At 44.6% G+C, this 25,457-nt stretch overlaps 1 protein-coding gene across 1 annotated transcript in view; it reads right to left on the reverse strand.

Annotated features, from left to right (window-relative positions):
* Positions 1-25,457, reverse strand: part of TMEM135 (transmembrane protein 135) — a 369,074-nt gene that overhangs the window by 13,481 nt on the left and 330,136 nt on the right. Inside the window, exons 7-8 of the mRNA XM_077298574.1 lie at positions 7,583-7,624; positions 618-764 (exon numbers count right to left, since the gene is read on the reverse strand). Of these exons, the coding sequence (XP_077154689.1) occupies positions 618-764; positions 7,583-7,624 (189 nt within the window). The remainder of the gene's footprint in view (positions 1-617; positions 765-7,582; positions 7,625-25,457) is intronic.

Genomic DNA, 25,457 nt, shown 5'->3' on the forward strand with positions numbered 1-25,457 from the left:
TCTGAAGTATAATACAGGATGTAACTCAGGATCAGTACAGGATCAGTAATGTAATGTACGTACACAGTGACTGCACCAGCAGAATAGTGAGTGCAGCTCTGGAGTATAATTTATGTTGCAAACCAATATCAGTATAGTTCTCATCTCTGGAATTCTATATGTAAGCTGCATTATAGTGTGACTCTCCCTGGGTGACATCTTGGCTTGTAGAACCAACCCCATTATTTTCCTGCTCCATCCTCCCTCCATTTTGCCTTTTTGGGCTTTGTTACCATGTACCTTATACTTACTTGATTTCGCAGTCATTACTCAGTAAGTCTGCAGACTTTTGTAACAATCTAAGATTAACCGTAATCAGAAACATCTTGAACCTCTTAAGGTGAAATTCTCAATCTTTTGAATGTGTTTAGTAACACGCACCCTCATCCCGGGAAGAAAGTGGATTCCTGACATATTACTCCCGAGTCTGATACATTTACATGATTTACTATATAATTTTGGCCGCTCTGTGGTTTTTCCATTTCTCCAAGACTCAACTCATGGCCAAGGTAACAGAACATATTTTACAAAAAAAAAATAAAAAATGACGCCCCTTTTCCACCAGGGCTCGTACGTACATAGAGTCCATAAGTTTCCTTGTCAGAGAGAATATATTAATCCTCCGAGAGGTTTCCTCCTGTTCCTTGGTTTTCTTTCCGGTTTTGGCATACAAGGTTTCAGGCAGCAATGTATGAGCTGGAATCTCTTCTTTTCCCACAATGAATCTGATAAGAAAAGAAATATTGCCATAAAATGCCTGCACCCCTACAATGTGGCCTAGCAGATTTTAATAATTCCTTAAAGAACTCTTTTAGGCATTGAGAAGGCAGGATGTTTTACTTTTATTTTTTTTACCTTCCAGCGTTCTAGGAGCACCTTTATCTTTTATTAAAATATTTAAATACACATATATATATATATATATATATAATTATTATTTTATTTTTTTAGTCCAGGACAAAAGTGTATAAAACTCTGCAAATTACTTTATTAGTGGACTTATCTTCATTTCAGTACAAAAATTGTATGTAAGTGGTGAAATTATTAGTAAAATCAGACCGTACTCATTTGGAGTACAGATGATGGCACTGATGGATCAGCACCTGTCTCCTCCTCTGAGTATTGTGCTTATCAGAACACTTAAAGGACGAGACAAGTGCTGCTGACCCATCACTGCCATCATCCGTACCCATCACTGCCATCATCTGTACCCATCACTGCCATCATCTGCACCCATCACTGCCATCATCTGCACCCATCACTGCCATCATCTGTACCAATCACTGCCATCATCTACACCCATCACTGCCATCATCTGTACCCATCACTGCCATCATCTGCACCCATCACTGCCATCATTTGTACCCATCACTGCCATCATCTGTACTCCACATAAGAACGTCCTGATATTAATATAAATGAAGGCAGGGAAAAGACTATGGAAAAACAGGCGATTGGAAGACACTCACTGGCAATTTTTTTTTTACAGTAATGAGGACAAATCCTCTAACAAATTAATTTGCAAAGTTTCATAATTTTCCGTGCCTGACAAAATTATTTACAAAACAAGGAAATTTTGTCACTTTTTGTGTGAAATGTGCACATTTTTTATTGTGATTTTTTTGATTATGTATATATATATATATATATATATATATATATATATATATATATATATAGTTTGGTCCATAAATATTTGGAATATTTGGACAGTGACGCAAGTTTTGGCATTTTATCTGTTTACCAAAATATATCCAGGATACAGTTATATGATCAATAGAGGCTTATAGCCTCTCAGCTTCAATTTGAGGGCATTCACATACTTATTGGAGTAAGGGTTTAGGAATTACAACTCTTTAATATGTGGCTGCCTCTTTTTAAAGGGATCAAAATTGATTCAATAATTATCTCAAATGCTATTTAATGAGCTGCATGGGATATTCCCTCATTAATCCATCATCGATTAAGCAGGTAAAAGGTCTGGAGCTGATTCCAGGTGTGGCATTTGCATTTGGAAGCTGTTGCTGTGAACCCACAATATGCGGTCAAAAGAGCTCTCAGTGGAACAGACCATCACTGGGCTGAAAAAACAAAGAAATACATCAGAGAGATAACACAAATGGTAGGAGTGGCCAAATCAACAGTTTTGTATAGTCTACAAAAAAACAAATCTCAAAAAGTCTTGGACATTCACGGAAGATAAGAGTGGTGGATAATCGCAGAATCCTTTCCATGGTGAAGAAAAACCCCTTCACAACATCCACCCAAGTGAAGAACACTCTAGGACATAGGTGTTTCGGTATCTAAGTCTACCATAAAGAGAAGAGTTCATGAGAGCAAATACAGAGAGTTCACCACAAGGTGCAAACCATTAATCAGCCTTAAAAATAGGCCAAATTAGACTGTCAAAAACATCTAAAGAAGCTGACAAGTTCTGGAAAAGCAAAATTAAGATCAACCTGTACCAGAATGAGGGTGAAGAAGAAAGCATGGAGAAGGCTTGGAACAGCTCATGATCCAACTCTGTAAAAACATGGTGGAGGGAGTGTGATAGCGCGGGCACGCATGACATCCAATGGCACCAGGTCACTCGTGTTTATTGATGATGTGACTGAAGACAGAAGCAGCCGGATGAATTCTGAAGTGTACAGGGTGATACTTTCTGCTCAGATTCAACCAGATGCAACAAGGTTGATTGGACAGAGCTTCACAGGACAGATGGACAATGACCCAAAACGCACTGCGAAAGCAAAGAAGTGGAATATTCTCCAAGGGCCGAGTCATCACCAGATCTCAGCCCCATCAAGAGCATTTCACAGGCTGAAGACAAAACGTAAGGCAGGAAGACCCTCAAATAAGCAACAACTGAAGTGAACTGCAGTAAAGACGGCAAAGGATCACACAAGAGGAGACCAGCGATGGTGACGTCCATGGCCTCCAGACTTCAGGCCATCATTGCCTGCAAAGGATCATTTACAAAGTATTAAAAATGAACATTTTATTTATGTAAATTTAATTTGTCCAATTACTTTTGAACCCCTTAAATTAGGAGGATATTTTTCACAGGATATTTTTGTTCAACCTGAAAGTCTCTACTTCAATTGCATCTCAGTTTTTTCATTTTAAACAAAAAATAGTGGCCTGCAGAGCTGAAATCACGAAGATTCAGTCACTGCCCAAATATTTCTGGACCTAACTATATATCTCCCTTCACATAGATTTCATTAGGTCTGTCCTTTGATAGACCCAGAGCTCTCCCACTTAAAACTACCTGCACTGGAAACTAATCGCGGCACTACTAGGATTAAAAGTATGGGATCTGGGTTCTAGTCCGATCCGCGCTGTTGCCATGATGGCTTTCAGTCTCGGCAGACTCATGCCTCCCACCCGGCGCGGTCACGTCTGCTGGACAGTAAATATATAATGCTGGGCTCTAACTGCTAGCTAACAAAAACACACACTTATACAAAATTGTTCCAAGGGGGTTAAATATTAATGTAATGGTGGTATGAAGACAACAAAGATATGTGATCAAAAACAACCTAGAAATCACAAACATGATGTGTAAAAATTGAAAATTTATCATGTGTGGAGAAAACTGGGTCTTGTGGTTTTCTTCTTCCTTGATTGGTCGTTATGGCTCTTTGATCCACCTCCATGGAGCCAAGCTTATTTATATACGGTAGTTCTGGGCTTGTAGAAGATTAGAAAAGCAAGGCTTCCAAAAACAGTGCCACCCATGAGTTGTATCAGACATTAAAGTTCAGCTTCAATGATGTGACTAGGGCTGAGATTCAGTAACACACAGTACAGGTGGGGCACGTTCCTGGTGGAAAACTGCCATGTTCTTCTAGTCATGGACAGAAAGTATAGTATGGGGTATTTCAGTGCATTCGTCAGGCTGACGACGTGGCTTGATTTGCCATACAAGTGGCAGAAGCATGGAAAAGGAAAGTGATGTAACGACTGTGGGCACTGCAGTTGTACTAAAGGCTCTGTGGCGCTCTTAGGCAGGGGCACTGTGGCCAATCTTGTGGGCACTGTAGCTTTATTGTAGACACTGCAGATGCTGGTTGCTCTGTGGCCAATCCTGTGGAGTACTATTAGAGTGCATTCACACTGTTTGGCAAATAAAATAAAAGGAGGCATAAAAAATGGATGAGGAACAGCCAAACTCTAGTACAAAGGTGAGGTTGTGGAAGATGTTTGCAGGTTACAGGTCATACACCATGGTAATACTGAGAGCAGCAACAAGAGGCAAGGTAGTTATACTGCATCAGCAAGGTGTCGCTAAAGCAAAGATTTAAAATCAGACTGGGATTTCAAGATGAGCTGAAGAAATACCAAAAAATGGGCAACATTGAGGACCATAGATGTAGTGATCGGCCAAAGAAACTGTGCAGCAGATAAAAGAAACATCAAGCTTTCTTCCCTTGGAAATATGTCCAGCATCACCATCAGCTTAGAAATGGCAGCAACCACTAGGACCCAGCGAAGTCTGGCCAGAAGTGGTATTCATGAAAGAATTACAGTCAAAGCCATGCCTTTCAAATGGAAATGAGGAAAAGCAACTCAACACTGCATATAAACTGTCACACAGATGGATTGCGGACCCACTGTGCCATGGGCTGAGCTTACCCAGGAGTGTGGTGGCTAAGTGGCTACCTGGTTTTTGCTAGAGCTTCTGACGGTGGAGTTAGGTTTGTGCTGCAGGTAGCCACCAGGTACTACTCCTGAGAAGTCCCTGGTACTGACCCCATGAGTCAGGATCACAGTCACAGACACAAGCTCAGAGACACTGGCAGGACAAGACTCAGATACTGGAATATTAGCCAGGAAGACAGCATTGGCTTCAGGTTCAGGTACTGCCGGAGCGGCATCAGGTTCAGGATTAGACTACACAGGTTACAGAAACAGGTACAAGTTCAGAAAACACAGGGGACCTGGCAACTGACTAGTTGCACAACACTAACTGAATCAAGGTAGTTGCTCAGGCACCTCCCTACTGGGGAGCGTGCCTTATATACCTGATGCCTCCCAGCTGTTGGCTGGGGGCATTTCCGAAGTGCTCACGCTGACTATTTAAGAATCGGGGGTGCGCGCCACAGGGAGACTAAAACAACGTGCACAGGCCCAGAGGAGCAAGAAGCCGCAGCAGGGAACGGAGACACTGCCGAGGGGCCAGGGCGGTGAGTATGTAGGCGTCCTTGTCAGGAGGAGGGACCACGCATAACATAAACATAGGAATTGGGGTGCAGAAAAATGGCAGCATGTGCTCTGGACTGATGGGTCAGAATGTGAAATATTTGGCTGTAACATAAGGCAGTTTGTTCCCCAAACGATTGGAGAGCGGCACAATAATGAGAATCTTCCAGCAACAGTGAAGCGTGGTGGAGGGTCCAGCAATTTCAGAAAATTGAGTTCAGGATTTGGTCAGGATTAATGAAGAGAAAAACAGGCAGATACTTATCCATCATATAATGCCATCAGGGTAGCATGTGCTTGCCCCCAAATTTATTCTGAAGTAGGACATCGATCCCAAACATTCGGCCAAAGAACGATTTTCAGTATAACGTAGAACAAAGAGTTCTTCCATCACACCATAAATGCCTCCATTATTAGAAGCTCTGTGGTTCTTCCTGGTGATAATATTGGTGGTACTGGGGAGGGAGAAGCTCAGCTGTCACAAAGGGAATGGTGGGTGAGGTCCGAGAAGCTATTGTTAAAGTGGTCATGTCTTTAGTCTTCGATACTTATAGCAGAACTCATGTGTCCTGTCATGATGGACTGGTCCCAGAAATATGTCAATGGGGCGAATCTGAAAGCACAAGTCCATCTAGTAAAAAAACTAACTATTAATGCCCTGAGATGTTCTGTAAAACTGTAGGATACACAGTCCCGACAACCCTTTGGAAGACTTTCATCTATGACTAAGATTTACCAGCAGAGTCAAAACTAGACATATTGATCTCGAAGCAGAATGATTCACTGAGAGTCTACAGAAAAACATTAACATTTTTTACGACAGAGAACTTCTTTGAGTTTAAGTGCGGGACTAGGCCAAAAATCAGTACAAATATTTCATGGAAACTATCCACTAAGGATTTGATTTAGTGAAATAATCTCATTCCCGTGCCAGAAACCCTAGGACTCCTTGGAAACTTCCAGACATTAACGTGATACTGTTTCTTGCAAAACGTCTTTGCTAAGCTTGAACCTAAATTTTCATTATTGTAAAAACACCACTGAAGTCAATGAAGAAGAAAATGCCACCACAACTCCAGACAAACGGCAATGGCCAATCTTTAATTTCCAATCATGAAAGGCGTATCCAAGACTCCCAAGACTTCTATGGTAACCGCACTTTCAGAAAACTTTTGACATGCCCACTGTTCACTAAAATAAGGGGACAAAAACACTTAGCAGATCGCTTTTCTTCTTCGAGGGAGAAGGACTTTCTAGTTAGTCTGTCTTCAGCCTTGGAGGACCACAGCACTCTGCTGGGTGGATCTGTCTCTACATTTCAGCGATTGATGGGGATCTCAGCACACTGACTTCCACTGATCAAAATTTCAGACATGTCTTTGATGTTTCAAAAGATTCTGAAAAGCAGTTTCACTTAAACCCTATAATTCCTGACCCATCGATCTGTCTGACCCAACTGGCCCACTTACCATGCCGCAGGAGATGTGGCTGGATTATGAAATTGCATTGATTTCAGCCAGATTCGCTCAATTCATGTAAAGAAGATTTGATTTGAGTTGGATTGGATTAATTCAGGAAGATAATCAACTCAAAGTCACCTAGGCTCTCCAAAAACCTATTCTGGCAAAGATGTGAACTATGCACCTGTAATACTGGCCTAGTCAGCATGAGGGAGAAGAAGAAGGAAGAGTTGGTAATTAGAGGACAGGGGTCGGAGAGCAACAGGGGTGGGACAGCTATGGTGAAGGCCAAAAATAAGGGAGTATAAGAGTATATTGTTTGATTTAACCCCTTCCAGGCCCCCAAAGAATCCAGCAAAATGGCAACTGGTGAACATTTTGCTGAAACTGTACCAAGCAAATTGGCCAAAATTTGAATGTGTCTGAATCCCAAAATTTTCGGAAATTCTAAACAAATTTCAATCTTTTAGAATCTATTTGTTCATCTTTGGTTTTCAACCATTGATTAAGTGGCATTTCGATAAAATTATGGTAAAAAAGTAATCTTGTTAAGAGGGAGCCGGAAATATTTGAGCAGTTGACGAATGGAGCCACCTACCAAGTTAGCAAGCTGTCACCTATCCAAAAAATAGACAATGAGTAACGGTAATGTGGATGCTTGACTGACGTTCTGTTGATACAGGCCATGGCAGGACCCCATTCTCAAGATCAGTAGGTATCCCCATGGCGGGACCCCCAACAATCAGCTTGTAATATATTTTTTATATATTATATTGTATAATAGAGTCAAGTGTATATAATATGTGGAAGCAGATGGGACAAGCAAATCCACAGATTATCAACGGTGACATTAGCATACATTCATGAGGTGTACTTACTTCAGTGCTGAGAAGGCGAATCCTTGGAGTCCATCTTTGCATCTGCAATAGTAAACAGAATATTTCAGCAAAAGCTTCAGGACATGTATACAATCAGACAAAGTTATACACAGAAAACTATAAGAAAGTTGCCCAATGAGGGTACATTATACTTCATATTAGATGTCAGAAAAAATATTTAAAGGGTGAATTCAAATTGTTGCCCCATAGTATATAATGCTGCGCCCTAGGAGACATGTCCACTTCTACTGTATATAAAGGATTTTACAGGACGACTAAACTAGTAAAAGTCCAGGTGAGGGAAAATTATCATTACTGGACTGACAATTGCTGCAGGATGCACCACTAGGGTCGCGGGTCACCTACAGGTACGTTGTATGATGCATTTATACTAATGCTGACCTCTGGGTGGACAAAGTTACCATGGCAGGCAGTTATTAAACTTCTCACAGCTCCTCCAACGACTGGGATGCTCGTTTTACCATTGAATTCAGGTTTCTCATTCGGCCCCAATGCTCCCGGTATATAACATCTGGCCCCACTGTTCCCAGTGTAAAGCATCCGACACCTTCCCTCCAGCGTATAATAACCAACCCATCCCCCCCCCCCAGTGTATACCATCTGGCCCCATTACTCCCAGTGTATAACATCCGACCCCATTAATCCTAGTGTATACCATCTGGCCCCTTCCCCCAGTGTATAACATCTGGCCCCATTACTCTCAGTGTATAACATCTGGCTCCATTACTCCCAGTGTATAACATCTGGCCCCATTACTCTCAGTGTATAACATCTGGCTCCATTACTCCCAGTGTATAACATCTGGCCCCATTACTCTCAGTGTATAACATCCGGCTCCATTACTCCCAGTGTATAACATCCGGCCCCATTACTCTCAGTGTATAACATCTGGCTCCATTACTCCCAGTGTATAACATCTGGCCCCATTACTCTCAGTGTATAACATCCGGCTCCATTACTCCCAGTGTATACCATCTGGCCCCATTACTCTCAGTGTATAACATCCGGCTCCATTACTCCCAGTGTATAACATCTGGCCCCATTACTCTCAGTGTATAACATCCGGCTCCATTACTCCCAGTGTATACCATCTGGCCCCATTACTCTCAGTGTATAACATCCGGCTCCATTACTCCCAGTGTATACCATCTGGCCCCATTACTCTCAGTGTATAACATCTGGCTCCATTACTCCCAGTGTATAACATCTGGCCCCATTACTCTCAGTGTATAACATCCGGCTCCATTACTCCCAGTGTATACCATCTGGCCCCATTACTCTCAGTGTATAACATCCGGCTCCATTACTCCCAGTGTATAACATCCGGCCCCATTACTCTCAGTGTATAACATCCGGCTCCATTACTCTCAGTGTATAACATCCGGCTCCATTACTCCCAGTGTATACCATCTGGCCCCATTACTCTCAGTGTATAACATCCGGCTCCATTACTCCCAGTGTATAACATCCGGCCCCATTACTCTCAGTGTATAACATCCGGCTCCATTACTCCCAGTGTATAACATCTGGCCCCATTACTCTCAGTGTATAACATCTGGCTCCATTACTCACAGTGTATAACATCCGGCTCCATTACTCCCAGTGTATAACATCCGACCCCATTAATCCTAGTGTATACCATCTGGCCCCTTCCCCCAGTGTATAACATCTGGCCCCATTACTCTCAGTGTATAACATCTGGCTCCATTACTCCCAGTGTATAACATCTGGCCCCATTACTCTCAGTGTATAACATCTGGCCCCATTACTCTCAGTGTATAACATCTGGCCCCTTCTCCCCAGTGTATAACATCCGGCTCCATTACTCCCAGTGTATACCATCTGGCCCCATTACTCTCAGTGTATAACATCCGGCTCCATTTCCCCCCAGTGTATAACATCTGGCTCCATTACTCCCAGTGTATAACATCCGGCCCCATTACTCCCAGTGTATAACATCTGGCCCCTTCCCCCCCAGTGTATAACATCCGGCTCCATTACTCCCAGTGTATAACATCTGGCCCCATTACTCTCAGTGTATAACATCCGGCTCCATTTCCCCCCAGTGTATAACATCTGGCTCCATTACTCCCAGTGTATAACATCCAGCTCCATTACTCCCAGTGTATAACATCTGGCCCCTTCCCCCCCAGTGTATAACATCCGGCTCCATTACTCCCAGTGTATACCATCTGGCCCCATTACTCTCAGTGTATAACATCTGGCCCCTTCCCCCCAGTGTATAACATCCGGCTCCATTACCCCCAGGGTATACCATCTGGCCCCATTACTCTCAGTGTATAACATCTGGCACCTTCTCCCCAGTGTATAACATCTGGCCCCTTCCCCCAGTGTATACCATCTGGCCCCATTACTCCCAGTGTATAACATCAGGCTCCATTACTCTCAGTGTATAACATCTGGCCCCTTCCCCCCAGTGTATAACATCCGGCTCCATTACTCTCAGTGTATAACATCTGGCCCCTTCTCCCCAGTGTACACCATCTGGCCCCTTCCCCCCAGTATATAACATCCGGCTCCATTTCCCCCCGGTGTATAACATCTGAGTTAGATTGATTGGTAACGAGAGGGGGGAAGACCAAAAAAAAAAAAAAAAAAAAAAAAAAAAAAAAAAAAAAAAAGTGAGATCTAAGAGCTGGCCACCTATAAATGTAGATATAGCTTGGGGAAGCATTCATGCAGGGGGCATTCGTGCACTATTATTCGTGTACATTTTTTTTTTCAAAGTACTTTTTTTTCTAAGTATTCAGCAGTTATAACATGGCAGTTAGACAGGGCAGGAGACAGGTAAGACAATCAAAATCTATTCCCTATTCAGTTGGCACACAGCAAATACTCACCATATGTATTTGTATAATCTATATCATGGCTGCTGCTTTCACACACAATCACCGCCCTTGCATCAACTCTTTACATTCCATCCATATTGGCCCCTCTGTCCTGGCCTCTCCTATGTATAGCACTCATGCTCTGTTCACATTGCTTAACAGTACAGATCCATTCAGTCCCACCATCCAACACAAGAGACGCTCTCACAAATCACTTAACCATCTGCTCACTCTTTCTATCCTCCTTCTCCTAGTTGCTGGAGACATCTCTCCGAACCCCGGCCCCCCATGTTATAGCCAGTCAAACCTCCCAACTGCTACACCCAGAAACCCCTCTAACCTTATTAATATTCCATGCATGCCTTCTATCTCTTTCAATTGTGCTCTTTGGAATTCTCGCTCTGTGTGTAATAAACTCTCCTTCATTCATGACTTCTTCCTTTCTAACTCTCTTAATCTCCTGGCTCTTACTGAAACCTGGATCCAGCAGTCAGACACCACCGCTGCTGCTGCTCTCTCATTTGGTGGACTACACTTTTCTCATACCCCAAGATCAGACAACAGAGCAGGTGGAGGCGCTGGTCTGCTCCTTTCACCCAAATGTACCTTCCAAGTTATCCCCCAAGTACCCTCACTTGTATTCCCTTCCTTTGAGGTCCATGTTGTCAGATTCTACGTCCCCTTCTCCATGCGAGTGGCGGTGGTGTATCGTCCTCCCGGCCCCTCTCACCAGTTCCTGGATCATTTTGCCACCTGGCTTCCACACTTTCTCTCTTATGACACCCCCACCCTCATCATGGGTGATTTCAATATCCCAATTGCTTCTCCCCTCTCCCCATCTGCTTCTCACCTTTTATCTCTAACCTCCTCTTTCGGCCTCTCGCAGCATACTAACTCTCCAACACATGATGATGGAAACTCCCTTGATTTGGTCTTCTCCCGGCTTTGCTCACTGGATGATTTCACAAACTCCCCTCTCCCGCTCTCTGACCACAACCTTCTTTCATTCTCTATCAAGAACTGCCATCCCGCTCAGGTCATCCCCACTTTCCACACTTATAGAAACATACAGGCCATTAACACCCAGAAACTTATGAAGAACTTGCAGTCTTCATTGGCCCCAATCTCCTCCATCTCTTGTCCTGATTCTGCTCTGAAGCATTACAATGAAACCCTGCAAAGTGCCCTGGAAGAAGCTGCACCTCCTATACATAGAACAACTCGGCACAGACGGCGACAACCGTGGCACACGCTGCAAACACGTTTCCTGCAGCGGTGCTCCAGGTGCGCCGAACGTCTGTGGAGAAAATCTAATCTGCCCGAAGATTTCATCCATTATAAGTTCATGTTAAAAACATACAACTCTGCCCTTCACCTCTCCAAACAAACCTATTTCAACACCCTCATCACCTCGCTGTCCAATAACCCTAAACGTCTCTTTGACACTTTCCGGTCCCTACTCAACCCAAGAGAGCAGGCCCCAACCACAGATCTCCACGCTGACGATCTGGCCAATTACTTCAAAGAAAAAATTGACCACATTCGACAGGAAATCATTTCCCAATCTCTTCATACCAAGCACTGTCCTCCCTCCCCCACTGCATCTAGTTCACTCTCTGACTTTGAACCAGTTACAGAAGAAGAAGTAAGCAGGCTCCTTGCATCTTCTCGCCCGACCACTTGCACCAGCGACCCCATTCCGTCGCATCTCCTCCAGTCCCTTTCCCCGGCTGTCACCTCTCACCTAACAAAAATATTCAACCTTTCCCTCACTTCCGGTATTTTTCCCTCCTCATTTAAGCATGCCATCATACATCCACTACTTAAAAAGCCCTCCCTCGATCAAAATTGTGCCGCTAATTATAGACCTGTCTCTAATCTTCCCTTCATCTCTAAACTCCTCGAACGCCTGGTCCACTCCCGTCTTACCCGCTATCTCTCAGATAATTCTCTTCTCGACCCTCTTCAATCTGGTTTCCGCTCTTTACACTCTACTGAAACTGCCCTCACTAAAGTCTCTAATGACCTACTAACAGCTAAATCTAATGGTCACTATTCCATGCTAATTCTCTTGGATCTCTCCGCAGCATTCGACACTGTGGATCATCAGCTCCTCCTCACTATGCTCCGCTCCATCGGCCTCAAGGACACCGTTCTCTCTTGGTTCTCCTCCTATCTCTCTGGCCGATCCTTCACTGTTTGTTTTGCTGGTTCCTCCTCCTCTCACCTTCCCCTTACTGTTGGGGTTCCTCAAGGATCAGTCCTAGGCCCCCTCCTCTTCTCTTTGTATACTGCCCCTATTGGACAAACAATCAGTAGATTTGGTTTCCAGTACCATCTCTATGCTGACGACACCCAATTATATACCTCTTCTCCTGTTATCACGCCGACCTTTTTAGAAAACACCAGTGATTGTCTTACCGCTGTCTCTAACATCATGTCCTCCCTCTATCTGAAACTGAACCTGTCAAAAACTGAACTCCTCGTGTTCTCTCCCTCTACAAACCTACCTTTGCCCGACATTGCCATCTCTGTGTGCGGTTCCACCATTACTCCAAAGCAACATGCCCGCTGCCTTGGAGTCATCCTTGATTCCGAGCTTTCTTTCACCCCCCACATCCGATCACTGGCTCGCTCTTCTTATCTGCATCTCAAAAACATTTCCAGAATTCGCCCTTTTCTTACTTTCGACTCTGCAAAAACTCTTACTGTCTCACTTATTCACTCTCGTCTGGACTATTGTAACTCTCTACTAATTGGCCTACCTTTTACCAGACTCTCCCCGCTCCAATCTGTCCTGAATGCTGCTGCCAGGATCATATTCCTCGCCAACCGTTACACCGATGCCTCTACCTTGTGCCAGTCATTACACTGGCTACCCATCCAATCCAGAATCCAGTACAAAACTACTACCCTCATCCACAAAGCACTCCATGGCTCAGCACCACCCTACATCTCCTCTCTGGTCTCAGTCTACCAACCTACCCGTGCCCTCCGCTCTGCTAATGACCTCAGGTTAGCATCCTCAATAATCAGAACCTCCCACTCCCGTCTCCAAGACTTTACACGTGCGGCGCCGATTCTTTGGAATGCATTACCTAGGTTAATACAATTAATCCCCAATCCCCACAGTTTTAAGCGTGCACTAAAAACTCATTTGTTCAGATTGGCCTACCGCCTCAACGCATTAACCTAATTATCCCTGTGTGGCCTATTAATAAAAAACAACAACATAATCACGTTCCTCCATCATGTTCTCATACACTTTACGCAGTTAATAGCCTCTGTGTCTGTACTGCTACATACTTAGGCAGTTAACTGGTTCATGCAGCTTTACATGAACACCCGAGCCTTACACTATGGCTGGTCCAAATAACTAAAGCAATTGTTACCATCCACCTCTCGGGTCTCCCCTTTTCCTCATAGATTGTAAGCTTGCGAGCAGCAGGGCCCTCATTCCTCCTGGTATCTGTTTTGAACTGTGATTTCTGTTATGCTGTAATGTCTGTTGTCTGTATAAGTCCCCTCTATAAGTTGTAAAGCGCTGCGGAATATGTTGGCGCTATATAAATAAAATTATTATTATTATTATCCGGCTCCATTTCCCCCCGGTGTATAACATCTGGCCCCATTGCCCCTGGTGTATAACATCTGCCCACCCCCCGCCATGCAATCTGCCTTTACTAACGTGACAGAGCGGCCGGTGGTGCAGAGCTCACTGATACCAGCGCAGTCCTGTAATAGGAGCCATCGGGGTAATAACTCCATCCATCACATTTCTTCCTTCTGGATCTTCTCCCATCACCTGTGAGTGATATTATGGAGAAGTGGAAGGAACTCAGCCACAAAATGGAGACCCTATAACGCTACAGATGATGAGCAGAGAGCAGAAAAGTCATCATCGCTCTGCTGACTCCATAACTGTAGAGTCCAGACCTCCTCTGGTATCCGTACAAACACTGCGCCCCCGCCGAAAGCTTCGTGGCTAAGCAGGTGCATGCAGCCGTACATCACCAAGCACAATGCCGAGCATCAGAAGGAGTGGTGTAAAGCCGTCACCACTGGATTCTGGAGGAGACGTGTTCTGTGCAGTGACGGAGCACACTTCTCTATCTGCGCCAGGAGAACGTTACCCCTTGACTGTATTGAGCCCGCTGTACAGATGGTTGTGGCGGATAATTGTATGGGTTTGTTAGCAGAGGTCGGCCTCGACCTCTTAGTTCCAGGGAAAGGGAAATTTTAATCTTCATCACAGACACTGCAGCTTACGGCTTTCTGGGAACAGTTTGGGGAAGACCCTTTGTGTTCTCCATGAAGGTCCATACAGACATGGAGTTTGGTGACTGGCTGCACAGATTCCAGACCTCAGCCCCATTTAACACCTCTGTCATCCCGGCCTCCTTGAGATATCAGGGTCTGACCTCATAAATGCTCTTCTGGATGAAGAGATAAAAATTCCCACAGACATCTCCAAAATCTTGTAGAAATCATTCTCAGAAGAGTGGGAGCCATTATATCTGCAGAGGCCACAAAAGTACTCCATACAGTGTAATGGGCTACAGAGAGTGCCCCATACAGTATAATGACCTCACATAGTGCTCCATACCGTATAATTGGTCCCACATAATGCTCCATACAGTATAATGGCCTCACAGTGCTCCATACAGTATATTAACCACACATAGTGCTCCATACAGTATAATGGCCTCACATAGTGCTCCATACACTATAATGGGCACAAAAAGTGATCTATACCGTATAATGGCCTCCATAGTGCTCCATACAGTGTAATGGGCACCACATAGTACTCCATACAGTATAATGGAACTACATAGTTTTCCATACAGTACAATGGCCTCATATAGTGCTCCATACAGTATAATGGTCTCACATAGTCCTCCATATACGATAATGGTCTCACATAGTGCTCCATACTTTATAATTGGTCCCACAATGTTCCATACAGTATAATGGCCTCACATAGTGCTCTACACAGTATAAAGGGCCCCACATAGTGCTCCATACAGTATAATGGTCTCACATAGCGCCCATACAGTATAATGGGCCCCACATAGTGCTCTATACAGTATAATGGTCTCACATAGTCCTCCATACTGTATAAAGGGCCCCACATAGTGCTCCATACAGTATAATGGTCCCACATGGTGCTTCATACAGTATAATGGTCTCTCATAGTCCTCCATACAGTATAATGGGCCCCACATAGTGCCCCATACAGAATAATGGGGCCCACATAGTGCTCCATACAGTATAATTGGCACAAAAAGTGATCCATACTGTATAATGGCCCCATAGTGCTCCCTACAGTATAAAGGGCCCTAAATAGTGCTCCATACAGTATAATGGTCTCACATAGTGTTTCACACTGTATAAAGGGTCACACATAGTGCTCCATACAGTATAATGGTCCCACATCGTGCTTCATACAGTATAATGGTCTCACATAGTTCTTCATACAGTATAATCAGTATAATGGGGCTCACATAGTGCCCCATACAGTATAATAGGCCCACTTAGTGCTCCATACAGTATAATAGGTCTCACAGTCCTCTACACAGTATAATGATCCCACAGTCCTCCATACATTATAATGGGTCCACATAGTGCTCCATACAGTATAATGGGCCCACATAGTCCACCATACAGTATAATGGCCCTACATAGTGCTACATACATTATAATGGGCCCACATAGTGCTCCATACAGTATAATGGCCCCCAATAGTGCTCCATACAGTATAATGGCCCTACATAGTGCTACATACATTATAATGGGCCCACATAGTGTTCCATACAGTATAATGGTCCATCTAATGCTCCTTATAGTATAATAGGCCTTACAGTCCTCCAAAAAGTATAATGGTCCCCACATAGTCCTCCATACATTATAATTGGCCCACAATGAAAAAAAAATAATCACCTCTGCTTGTTCCCCTGGTGCTCCAGTTTCTTAAGGTGTGTCAAGATCCTCTGCAGATCTTGGTACAGCGGGCACGTCGTAATTACATTATCATTCCCGCTGCGCTGAAGCTCCCTCCTCCATTACATACAACTGTATTGGCTGACAAAGTGCGATGCTGGGTGGGGGACCCTCCTGACGTCATGGGTTAAATATACTTGGAGGACCGGCCCGGCATTGCAGGCCAAATATAGTCACCCCTACGGGCCAGATTTGGCCCTCATGCCACAGTTTGCCATGTGTGTTCTATACCCAGTGAGCTTCTGGTCTCACACTTTATAATGAGTGGATGGGACCCAGCACATGATGTGTAATAGTAGTAACCAGCTTTAACATAAAACCACAGTCATGAGCGACCCTGCAGACGTGACCCATAGGGCTCCAGTTTTCTGCATCGCTCTGTGCCCCACATTTCCATGATTCACGGCCCCCCAGGGATTACACAGGCAGGTGTGAAGGATGAATGCTCGGTCTCATGTTACTGCAGTGTGGAGCACATTGCACTAACGTTTCCGCTGCTTTACTGTATATATGACGTGTGAGTAAGAATCCCATTACTGATATCCCAAGGTGACATCGTATAGGAAACATTTCTCACCCGCCGATCCCTGTACGTGGAGCCCATTCACCATGACATGGAGAAGTACAAGCCTTACCCCACTGATACAATGTCTCCCGGGAGCGAACACTTCTCCTGGAGGAGACGCAGATGGTCTGCAATGCTTTCTGGGAAAAGTATGTACATTAGGGAAGAAAAATGTCCTCTAGCGCCACCTAGTGTGTTCTAAAAGATTCTGCATTGGGTCCCGGTGTATAATATACAGGTGCTTCTCACAAAATTAGAATATCATCAAAAAGAAAATTTATTTCAGTTCTTCAATGCAAAAAGTGAAACTCATATATTATATAGAGTCATTACACACAGAGTGATCTATTTCACGTGTTTATTTCTGTTAATGTTGATGATTATGGCTTACAGCCAATGAAAACCCAAAAGTCATTATCTCAGTAAATTAGAATACTTTATAACACCAGATTGAAAAAATGATGTTAAAATCCGTAATGTTGGTCTACTGAAATGTATGTTCAGTAAATGCACTCAATACTTGGTCTGGGCTCCTTTTGCATCAATTACTGCATCAATGCGGCGTGGCATGGAGGCGATCAGGCTGTGGCACTGCTGAGAGGTTATGGAAGCCCAGGTTGCTTTGATAGCAGGCTTCAGCTCGTCTCCATTGTTGGGTCTGGTGTCTCATCTTCCTCTTGACAATACTCCATAGATTTTCTATGGGGTGAAGGTCAGTTGAGTTTGCTGCCAATCAAGCCCAGTGATACTGTTGTTTGTAAACCAGGTAATAGTACTTTTGGCAGTGTGGATAGGGGCCAAGTCCTGCTGGAGAATGACATTTCCATCTCCAAGAAGCTTGTCGGCAGAGGGAAGCATGAAGTGCTCTAAAATTACCTGGTAGACGGCTGCGCTGACTTTGGTCTTGATAAAACACAGTGGATCTACACCAGCAGATGACATGGCTCCCCAAACCATCACTGATTGTGGAGACTTCACACCAGACCTCCAGCAGCTTGGATTGTGGCCTCTCCACTCTTCCTCCAGACTCTGGGACCAGGATTTCCAAATGAAATGCAGAATGTACTTTCATCTGAAAACAACACCTTGGACCACCGACAACAGTCCAGTTCTTCTTCTCCTTGGCCCGGGTAAGACGCTTCTGGCGTTGTTTATTGGTCATGAGTGGCTAACACAAGGAATGTGACACTTGTAGCCCATGTCCTGGATACGTCTGTGTGTGGTGGCTCTTGAAGCAATGACTCCAGCAGCAGTCCGCTCCTTGTGAAGCTCCCCCAAATTTTTTAACAGCTTTTTCTTAACAATCCTTTCAAGACTGAGGTTATCCCGGTTGCTTGTGCACCTTTTTCTACCACACTCTCTGGGCTTAATGTCACCTGACAATACAAAGGTGACATTAACCCCCCCATCTATTACCCCACTTGCCATCACACCAGGGCAAGTTGGAAGAGTGAGGCTAAGAATTGGGGCTTCTAATGCATGCGCTTTTACTGGGGCGGCTGAGGGCGGATGGTTTTAGTCTGGGGGGTCAATATCCATGGTAACTTCTTAGGCTGTTAATATCAGCCCACAGCTGTCAGACTAACCTTTGCTGGTTATTAATTATAGGGGGACCGTACATCATTTTTTGAGGCGTCCCCCATTTTAATAACAAGTAAAGGCTAAATATATAGCTGTGAGCTGATATTAATAGCCTCGGAAGCTCCATGTGTATTACCGCCTTCCCAGGCTATAAACATCTGTCCCAGATGTCGGCTTTCCCTCTGCTGGTTAATAAAATGTCAGAATCCCACACAAATTTTTTCAGAAAATATTTAGTATGTGAAAAAATACACGTACAGTAAGCTGCACACGCGATGTACTAATTATATCACTGGCATCTTTATATCTATGTATCCTATGTGTATATATCTATTATTTCCTGTTGGGTCACTCTGTGATTTTACAGTACGAGGCAGATGAATTGCTTTTCAAAGGACATTGGTGTGTAAAAATGAGATGGCACTCAAATGGCCGAGTGCCGTGCCTTTTTTTTTTAATCACCCCCCCATTGACTTGCATTGGCGAGTCTCCTCCGAGATATAAGGACAATGGCAGCATGCTACGAGTTTTTTTATCACTACGATTTCATCTGAGAAAAAAAACGCAGCTGACCAGGTTCTTTTAATCGGATTGCAGATGAGTATGAGCCATTAAAGTGTTTTTGTATCATGTTCAAATAAATGCGCGATAGAGTACAAAAATAAACTTCTGCTCTGCTACAACGCTATGTAGCATAATATATCCTCAGCGTGAAACTATTGGGGAAGACTATAGAAATCTATTCTTGCTACAGTACCTCAATTCTAACACTAGATGTAACTAGACACCATGCACTGAGCTGGCAATATTAACCCTCGCTGTCCTGTACATTTTAAAAGAAACTGGAGCTGAAACACAGTAAAATGTGAACACATTTTTTTTTTTTCTTTAATACTTTGCTCGTGCCTGTCTGGAGAGGAGGTCACGCTGGGTCTGCGCGCAGTCACACAGGGCTCGGGTTTCCTAACCTGCCCACAAGTGTCGTTAACACTAGTCTCCCTCTTATTTTTACGGTATCCGATTTCGGAAAAGTTGTGAGGCTCTGACCCTGGAAATGTGTGTAGTCAGACTTCTCGTCTTCTCGTTTCCGCTTTTTCTGAGCGACTTCTCGCCTTCTGTCGTTGGCTGATAACGTAGACAATAGCGCGCCACTCTTCTCTCTATTATCACATGCGCAGGTCGCTCTAGGAGTGACGCATGTGGAGTTAAAAAAAAAAATAAAAAAATTAAAGGGTTAATCTCCATTCTTGTGCCACGTGTGTGCGCCATGGGATGGCACCCAAGAGGGCGGCTTGTACCCTCCTGGTCAGCTGTAATCTGGGGGGGTAATCTGAGGCCCAGCAACGTGTGTTTAATATCCCTGCGGCACCACCACAGGAGAAACAAAGCATTACACAGTTCATTTCTGGACGCGTGACTGAATGTATGTGAATTGCATACATGTGGTCACATTCCGACTAGACATGCTGAATACAAGTGAATCGAGCAAGGCCGGACACGTCTAGTCGGAATGTGACCGGAACTATGCAAATGAGTGTGCGTGCTGTGAGGATTCACAAGAATGATTGCAGACTTGTAGGCTAAGGCTGGGCAACCCCTTTAAGAAGTGGTTGCTCCAATATTGGATCTGACCTTGATATCAGGAGGCATTATTTAATATTTGAAATAGGTAAGATTAGATTGTAAGACCAGGTATAACAGTAAAATTTGGGGGTCGTCCGATACTTTTTTTTACCATACGACCCAGCCTGGCTAAAACATAACAAATTTGACTGTCTGCAGCGGTCACATGACGTCTCCCCTGGAAGAAAAGGTTCTCTCGCACGTCTCCCCTCGACATTAGCAATATATGTTTATTGTATGCTATCAAGAAGTAGAGAGGAAGGAGAACGGAGTATGGTTTCCGGATCAGACTACACAGAGATTGTTTGTAGTCTGTAACCATGGAGACTACACAGAACTTGTTTGGAGACACATTGGTCTGCATGGGAGCTGGATACACTAAACAGCTGATGGTTTTACATTGACACAGTGTACAAATTTGCTAGATTTTGTCATTTTTAACACACCGGAACCCTTAGAATAAAATTAAAGTGCAAGCTGCTTGTGGTTACATCCTTAATTTATAAGGTTCTGCTTTTTTCGAAAAAAAAAAACAGAAGAGAAGAATCCGGGATGACAAAAATTATGGACTGCAGGCATAGGGATAGTCAGGAGATTATTCTAGAAAATTCTGAATTTACAAGCCTGGGCATCGAGGCCCGCTACCTGATCCTCCCTCATGGTCCCGCTCGTGAATCATCATCAGGACCCCTTTTTGCCGGCGGTGTTGTCCGCACCGAGGTGGGACATTCAGGGGCGAACAGTAAAGCGGAGTACAAATTCATGGCGGCGAGAGGGAATGGAAACGCGACACTTCCACCCCGGAGATTTCCATGTTCAGCCTCGCGGTCTCCTCGTATAACAATCACTTGTCCCGGAGCGCGGCCGTTTCCCGAACTGTTGGGAACACATGTTGGGATTGTGGCTTTTTTCGTTGCATTAACCAATTCCATACGTGCAATAAATTCCTGTGCCGCGTGTTTACCATGTAATGGCTTCAAGCTGCGAGTCGCTGAATCTACGGCCATGTATCCTTGTTACACAATGGTTTGTTTTATTGCCGACGTCTGAGTAATCTAGAAGGCGCGAGATCACGGCTCGGTGGGATTGTTTCTCTCAGGTGCCACAAACTCTTGTCACTTTCTCCCAAAAGTCACTGGTAGTCGTCTTCACCCAGTTTAAAGGAAATTCTGTTCAGTGATCAACCGGAGTAAAGCTGTCAATCACTCAGCAGCCCCTCCCCTACGGAGCTGCCCAGCACTGCACCACTGGGAGCATTACTCCAGAGACCACTGGGGGGCAGTACACCAGAGACCATAGGGGGCAGTACACCAGAGACCATGGGGGGCAGTACACCAGAGACCACCAGGCGGCAGTACACCAGAGACCACCGGGCGGCAGTACACCAGAGACCATGGGGGGCAGTACACCAGAGACCATAGGGGGCAGTACACCAGAGACCATGGGGGGCAGTACACCAGAGACCACCGGGCGGCAGTACACCAGAGACCATGGGGGGCAGTACACCAGAGACCACCGGGCGGCAGTACACCAGAGACCACTGGGGCAGTACACTAGAGAACATGGGGGGCATTACACTATAGACCCTGAGGGGGACAGTACACCAGAGACCACTGGGGGCATTACACCAGGGACCACTGGGGTCAGTACACCAGAGACCACTGGGGGCAGTACACTAGAGAACATGGGGGCAGTACACCAGAGACCATGGGGGTATTACACCAGAGACCATATGGGAGCGGTACACCAGAGACCAAGGGAGCATTACACTACAAACCATATGGGAGCAGTACACCAGAGACCATGGGGGCAGTACACCAGAGACCATAAGGGGGCATTACACCAGAGACCCTAGGGGGGCAGTACACCAGAGACCATAAGGGCATTACACCAGAGACCATATGGGAGCAGTACACAAGAGACCCTGGGGGGGCAGTACATCAGAGACCATTGGGGTACAGTACACCAGAGACCACTGGGGGGCAGTACACTAGAGACCTTGGGGCAGTACACCAGAGATCATGGGGGGCAGTACACTAGAGACCATGGGGGCATTACACCAGAGACCCTAGGGGGCAGTACACCAGAGACCCTAGGGGGCAGTACACCAGAGATCATGGGGGGGCATTACACCAGAGACCCTAGGGGGCATTACACCAGAGACCATGGGGGGCATTACACCAGAGACCATGGGGCATTACACAAGAGACCATGGGGGGCATTACAACAGAGACCATGGGGGGCGGCATTACAACAGAAACCATGGGGGGCATTATGACAAAGATCATGGGGGAATTACACCAGAAACCCTAGGGGGGGCAGTAGACAAGAGACCACTGGGGGTATTACACCATAGACCACGGGGGGGGGGGGCATTACATCAAAGTCTAATCAGGCAGTACACCAAAGACCATGGGGGCACTACAACAAAGATCATCAGAGACCATGGGGGGCATTACACCAAAGACAATGTAATGCCCCCATGGTCTGTAGTGTAGTGTCCCCCATGGCCTCTGTTGTAATGCCCCCATGGTCTCTGGTGTAATGGCCCCCATGGTCTCTGTACTATGCGGGCATTACACCAGAGACCATGGGAGCATTACACCAGAGGTCCATGGGGGGTAGTACATCAGAGACCATGGGGGCAGTACACCAGAGACCATAAGGGGGCATTACACCAGAGACCCTAGGGGGGCAGTACACCAGAGACCATAAGGGCATTACACCAGAGACCATGGGAGCATTACAACAGAGATCATGGGGGGCATTACACCAGAGACGATGGGGGGCATTACATCAGAGACCATGGGGGGCATTACATCAGAGACCATGGGGGGCATTACAACAGAGACCATGGGGGGCATTACAACAGAGACCATGGGGGGCATTACAACAGAGACCATGGGGGGAATTACACCAGAGACCATGGGGGGAATTACACCAGAGACCATGGGGGGCATTATACCAGAGACATGGGGGGACAATACACCAGGGACCATGGGGAGCATTACACCAGAGACCATGGGGGGGCATTACACCAGAGACCATGGGGGGGGCATTACACCAGTGACCATGGGGGCATTACACCAGAGATTATGGGGGATTACAAAAGATGGATTTAAGAGCTGAAACTGGAGAGTAGTAATAGGGGTGAAAAGCAAATTGTTATATCTGGTTTGGTGCCAAACTGGTTCCCAATGACTCCTCGGCCAGATCAGATAAGAAGACACCAGCATTATGAGCAGGGCCAGCATGACATTAGATGATGCCCATTGTAGTTCCTGTCATTGGCTTTTCCACTTTACATCTATTGTACGGTCATCCTGTGCACAAATAGCTGTATAATTCAGTGCCAACTCATAAGAGCAGAACAGTATTCAGTCCATATAACGAGACCATGCAGGAGTCAAAACTCACTTCCATACAGCTTCCAAGACAGTGATATACGGTACATATACTACAGCAGTAATATACTGTGTAGTGTCTACGTGGCAGTGCTTCACAAGATCTAGGTAAATGTCAACACAGTGCCAAAATAAATCCGACACACACTGTCAAATAATACTAGCATATTACAGAAATAACACCACCATATATTAAAGCATAATGCCAGCATACATTGCAGAAATAATACCACTATACTGTGCTAAAATACTACCATACAATACAGACATAATACCACCATATACTAACGAAATAATACCACCACCCTATGCTCAAATAGTATCACCATACATTGCAGAAATAATACTACCATATGTTAAACAAATAATACCATCATAGTATGCTCAAATACCACCATTCATTATAGAAATACTAACATACATTACAGAAATAATACCACCATATACTAAAGAAATAGTACCACCATACTATTCTCAAATAATATCACCATACATTGCAGAAATAATACCATCATACTGTGCTCAAATACCACCATTCATTATACAAATAATACTACCATATATTGCAGAAATAATATCACCATTCATTAAAGAAATAATACCATACATTGCAGAAATAATACCACCATACACTGCAGAAATAACAGCATCATACTGTGCTCAAATAATACTACCTTACATTATAGAAATAATACCAGCATATTTCAGAAATAATACCACCGTACTATGCTCAAATTAATACCTGCATACATTGCAGAAATAACACCACCACACTTTTCAGAAATAATAGCACCATACTGTGCTCAAATAATACCACCATATATTGCAGAAATACCAACATACTGTGCTCAGATAATACCATCATAAAGAGCTTAAATAAAACCACCACCCAGTGACCAAGTAATACCATCATGTAATACCATCACACATTGAGCAAATTACACTGCCACACTGGCCTGAAATAATAGCAATATAGAGTGCTCAAATAAACCAAGTCTCAGTAACCAAATGATATAACCACAGAGTGTTCAAACACTAACCCCATGTAGTGACCAAATCCTATCACTTTACAGTGCTCAAATAAATCCACAATACGTGAATTAAATAATGAAGCCATGCAGTGCTCAAATAATACCGATATATAGTGTCAAAATAGAATCTTCATACAGCACAATAACCTACAAGTTCTATACAGTGTCGAAACGACACTGCTCTGAAATTACTAGTAGGATTTGTGATAATTGCAAACCTTAGGGTCGGCTCACACGGAACGACTGGCGGTGCTAAACGACAGGTAATAGCCTGTTTACACAGGCAGATCGCAATAAGTAACTGAATGATCAGTAGTACATCGCACAGGGCGCACAGGCTGCCATGGTTATCGGCAGCACGAGTCTTGTTTATACAGGATGATGTGCTGCCGAGAATGATTGTTTTTAGTGATGCAGGAAAAAATAGTTTTGCCCAACGAATGAGCGTTTTGCTAGTAAACTGGGTGATCGGCAGCACGAGTCTTGTTTATACAGGATGATGTGCTGCCGAGAATGATTGTTTTTAGTGATGCAGGAAAAAATAGTTTTGCCCAACGAATGAGCGTTTTGCTAGTAAACTGGGTGATCGGCAGCACGAGTCTTGTTTATACAGGATGATGTGCTGCCGAGAATGATTGATCTTAGTGATGCAGGAAAAAATCGTTTCACCCAACGAATGAGCGTTTTACTAGTAAACTGGGTGATCGGCAGCCTGTTTACACGGAAAGATTAACGTGAAATTAGAATTCTTATGAATATTCGTGCACAATAATCTTTCTGTGGGGGCACAGGCTTCATCTC

Source organism: Ranitomeya variabilis, chromosome 3 (assembly GCF_051348905.1).
Source record: "Ranitomeya variabilis isolate aRanVar5 chromosome 3, aRanVar5.hap1, whole genome shotgun sequence".
NCBI classification, from domain to species: domain Eukaryota; kingdom Metazoa; phylum Chordata; class Amphibia; order Anura; family Dendrobatidae; genus Ranitomeya; species Ranitomeya variabilis.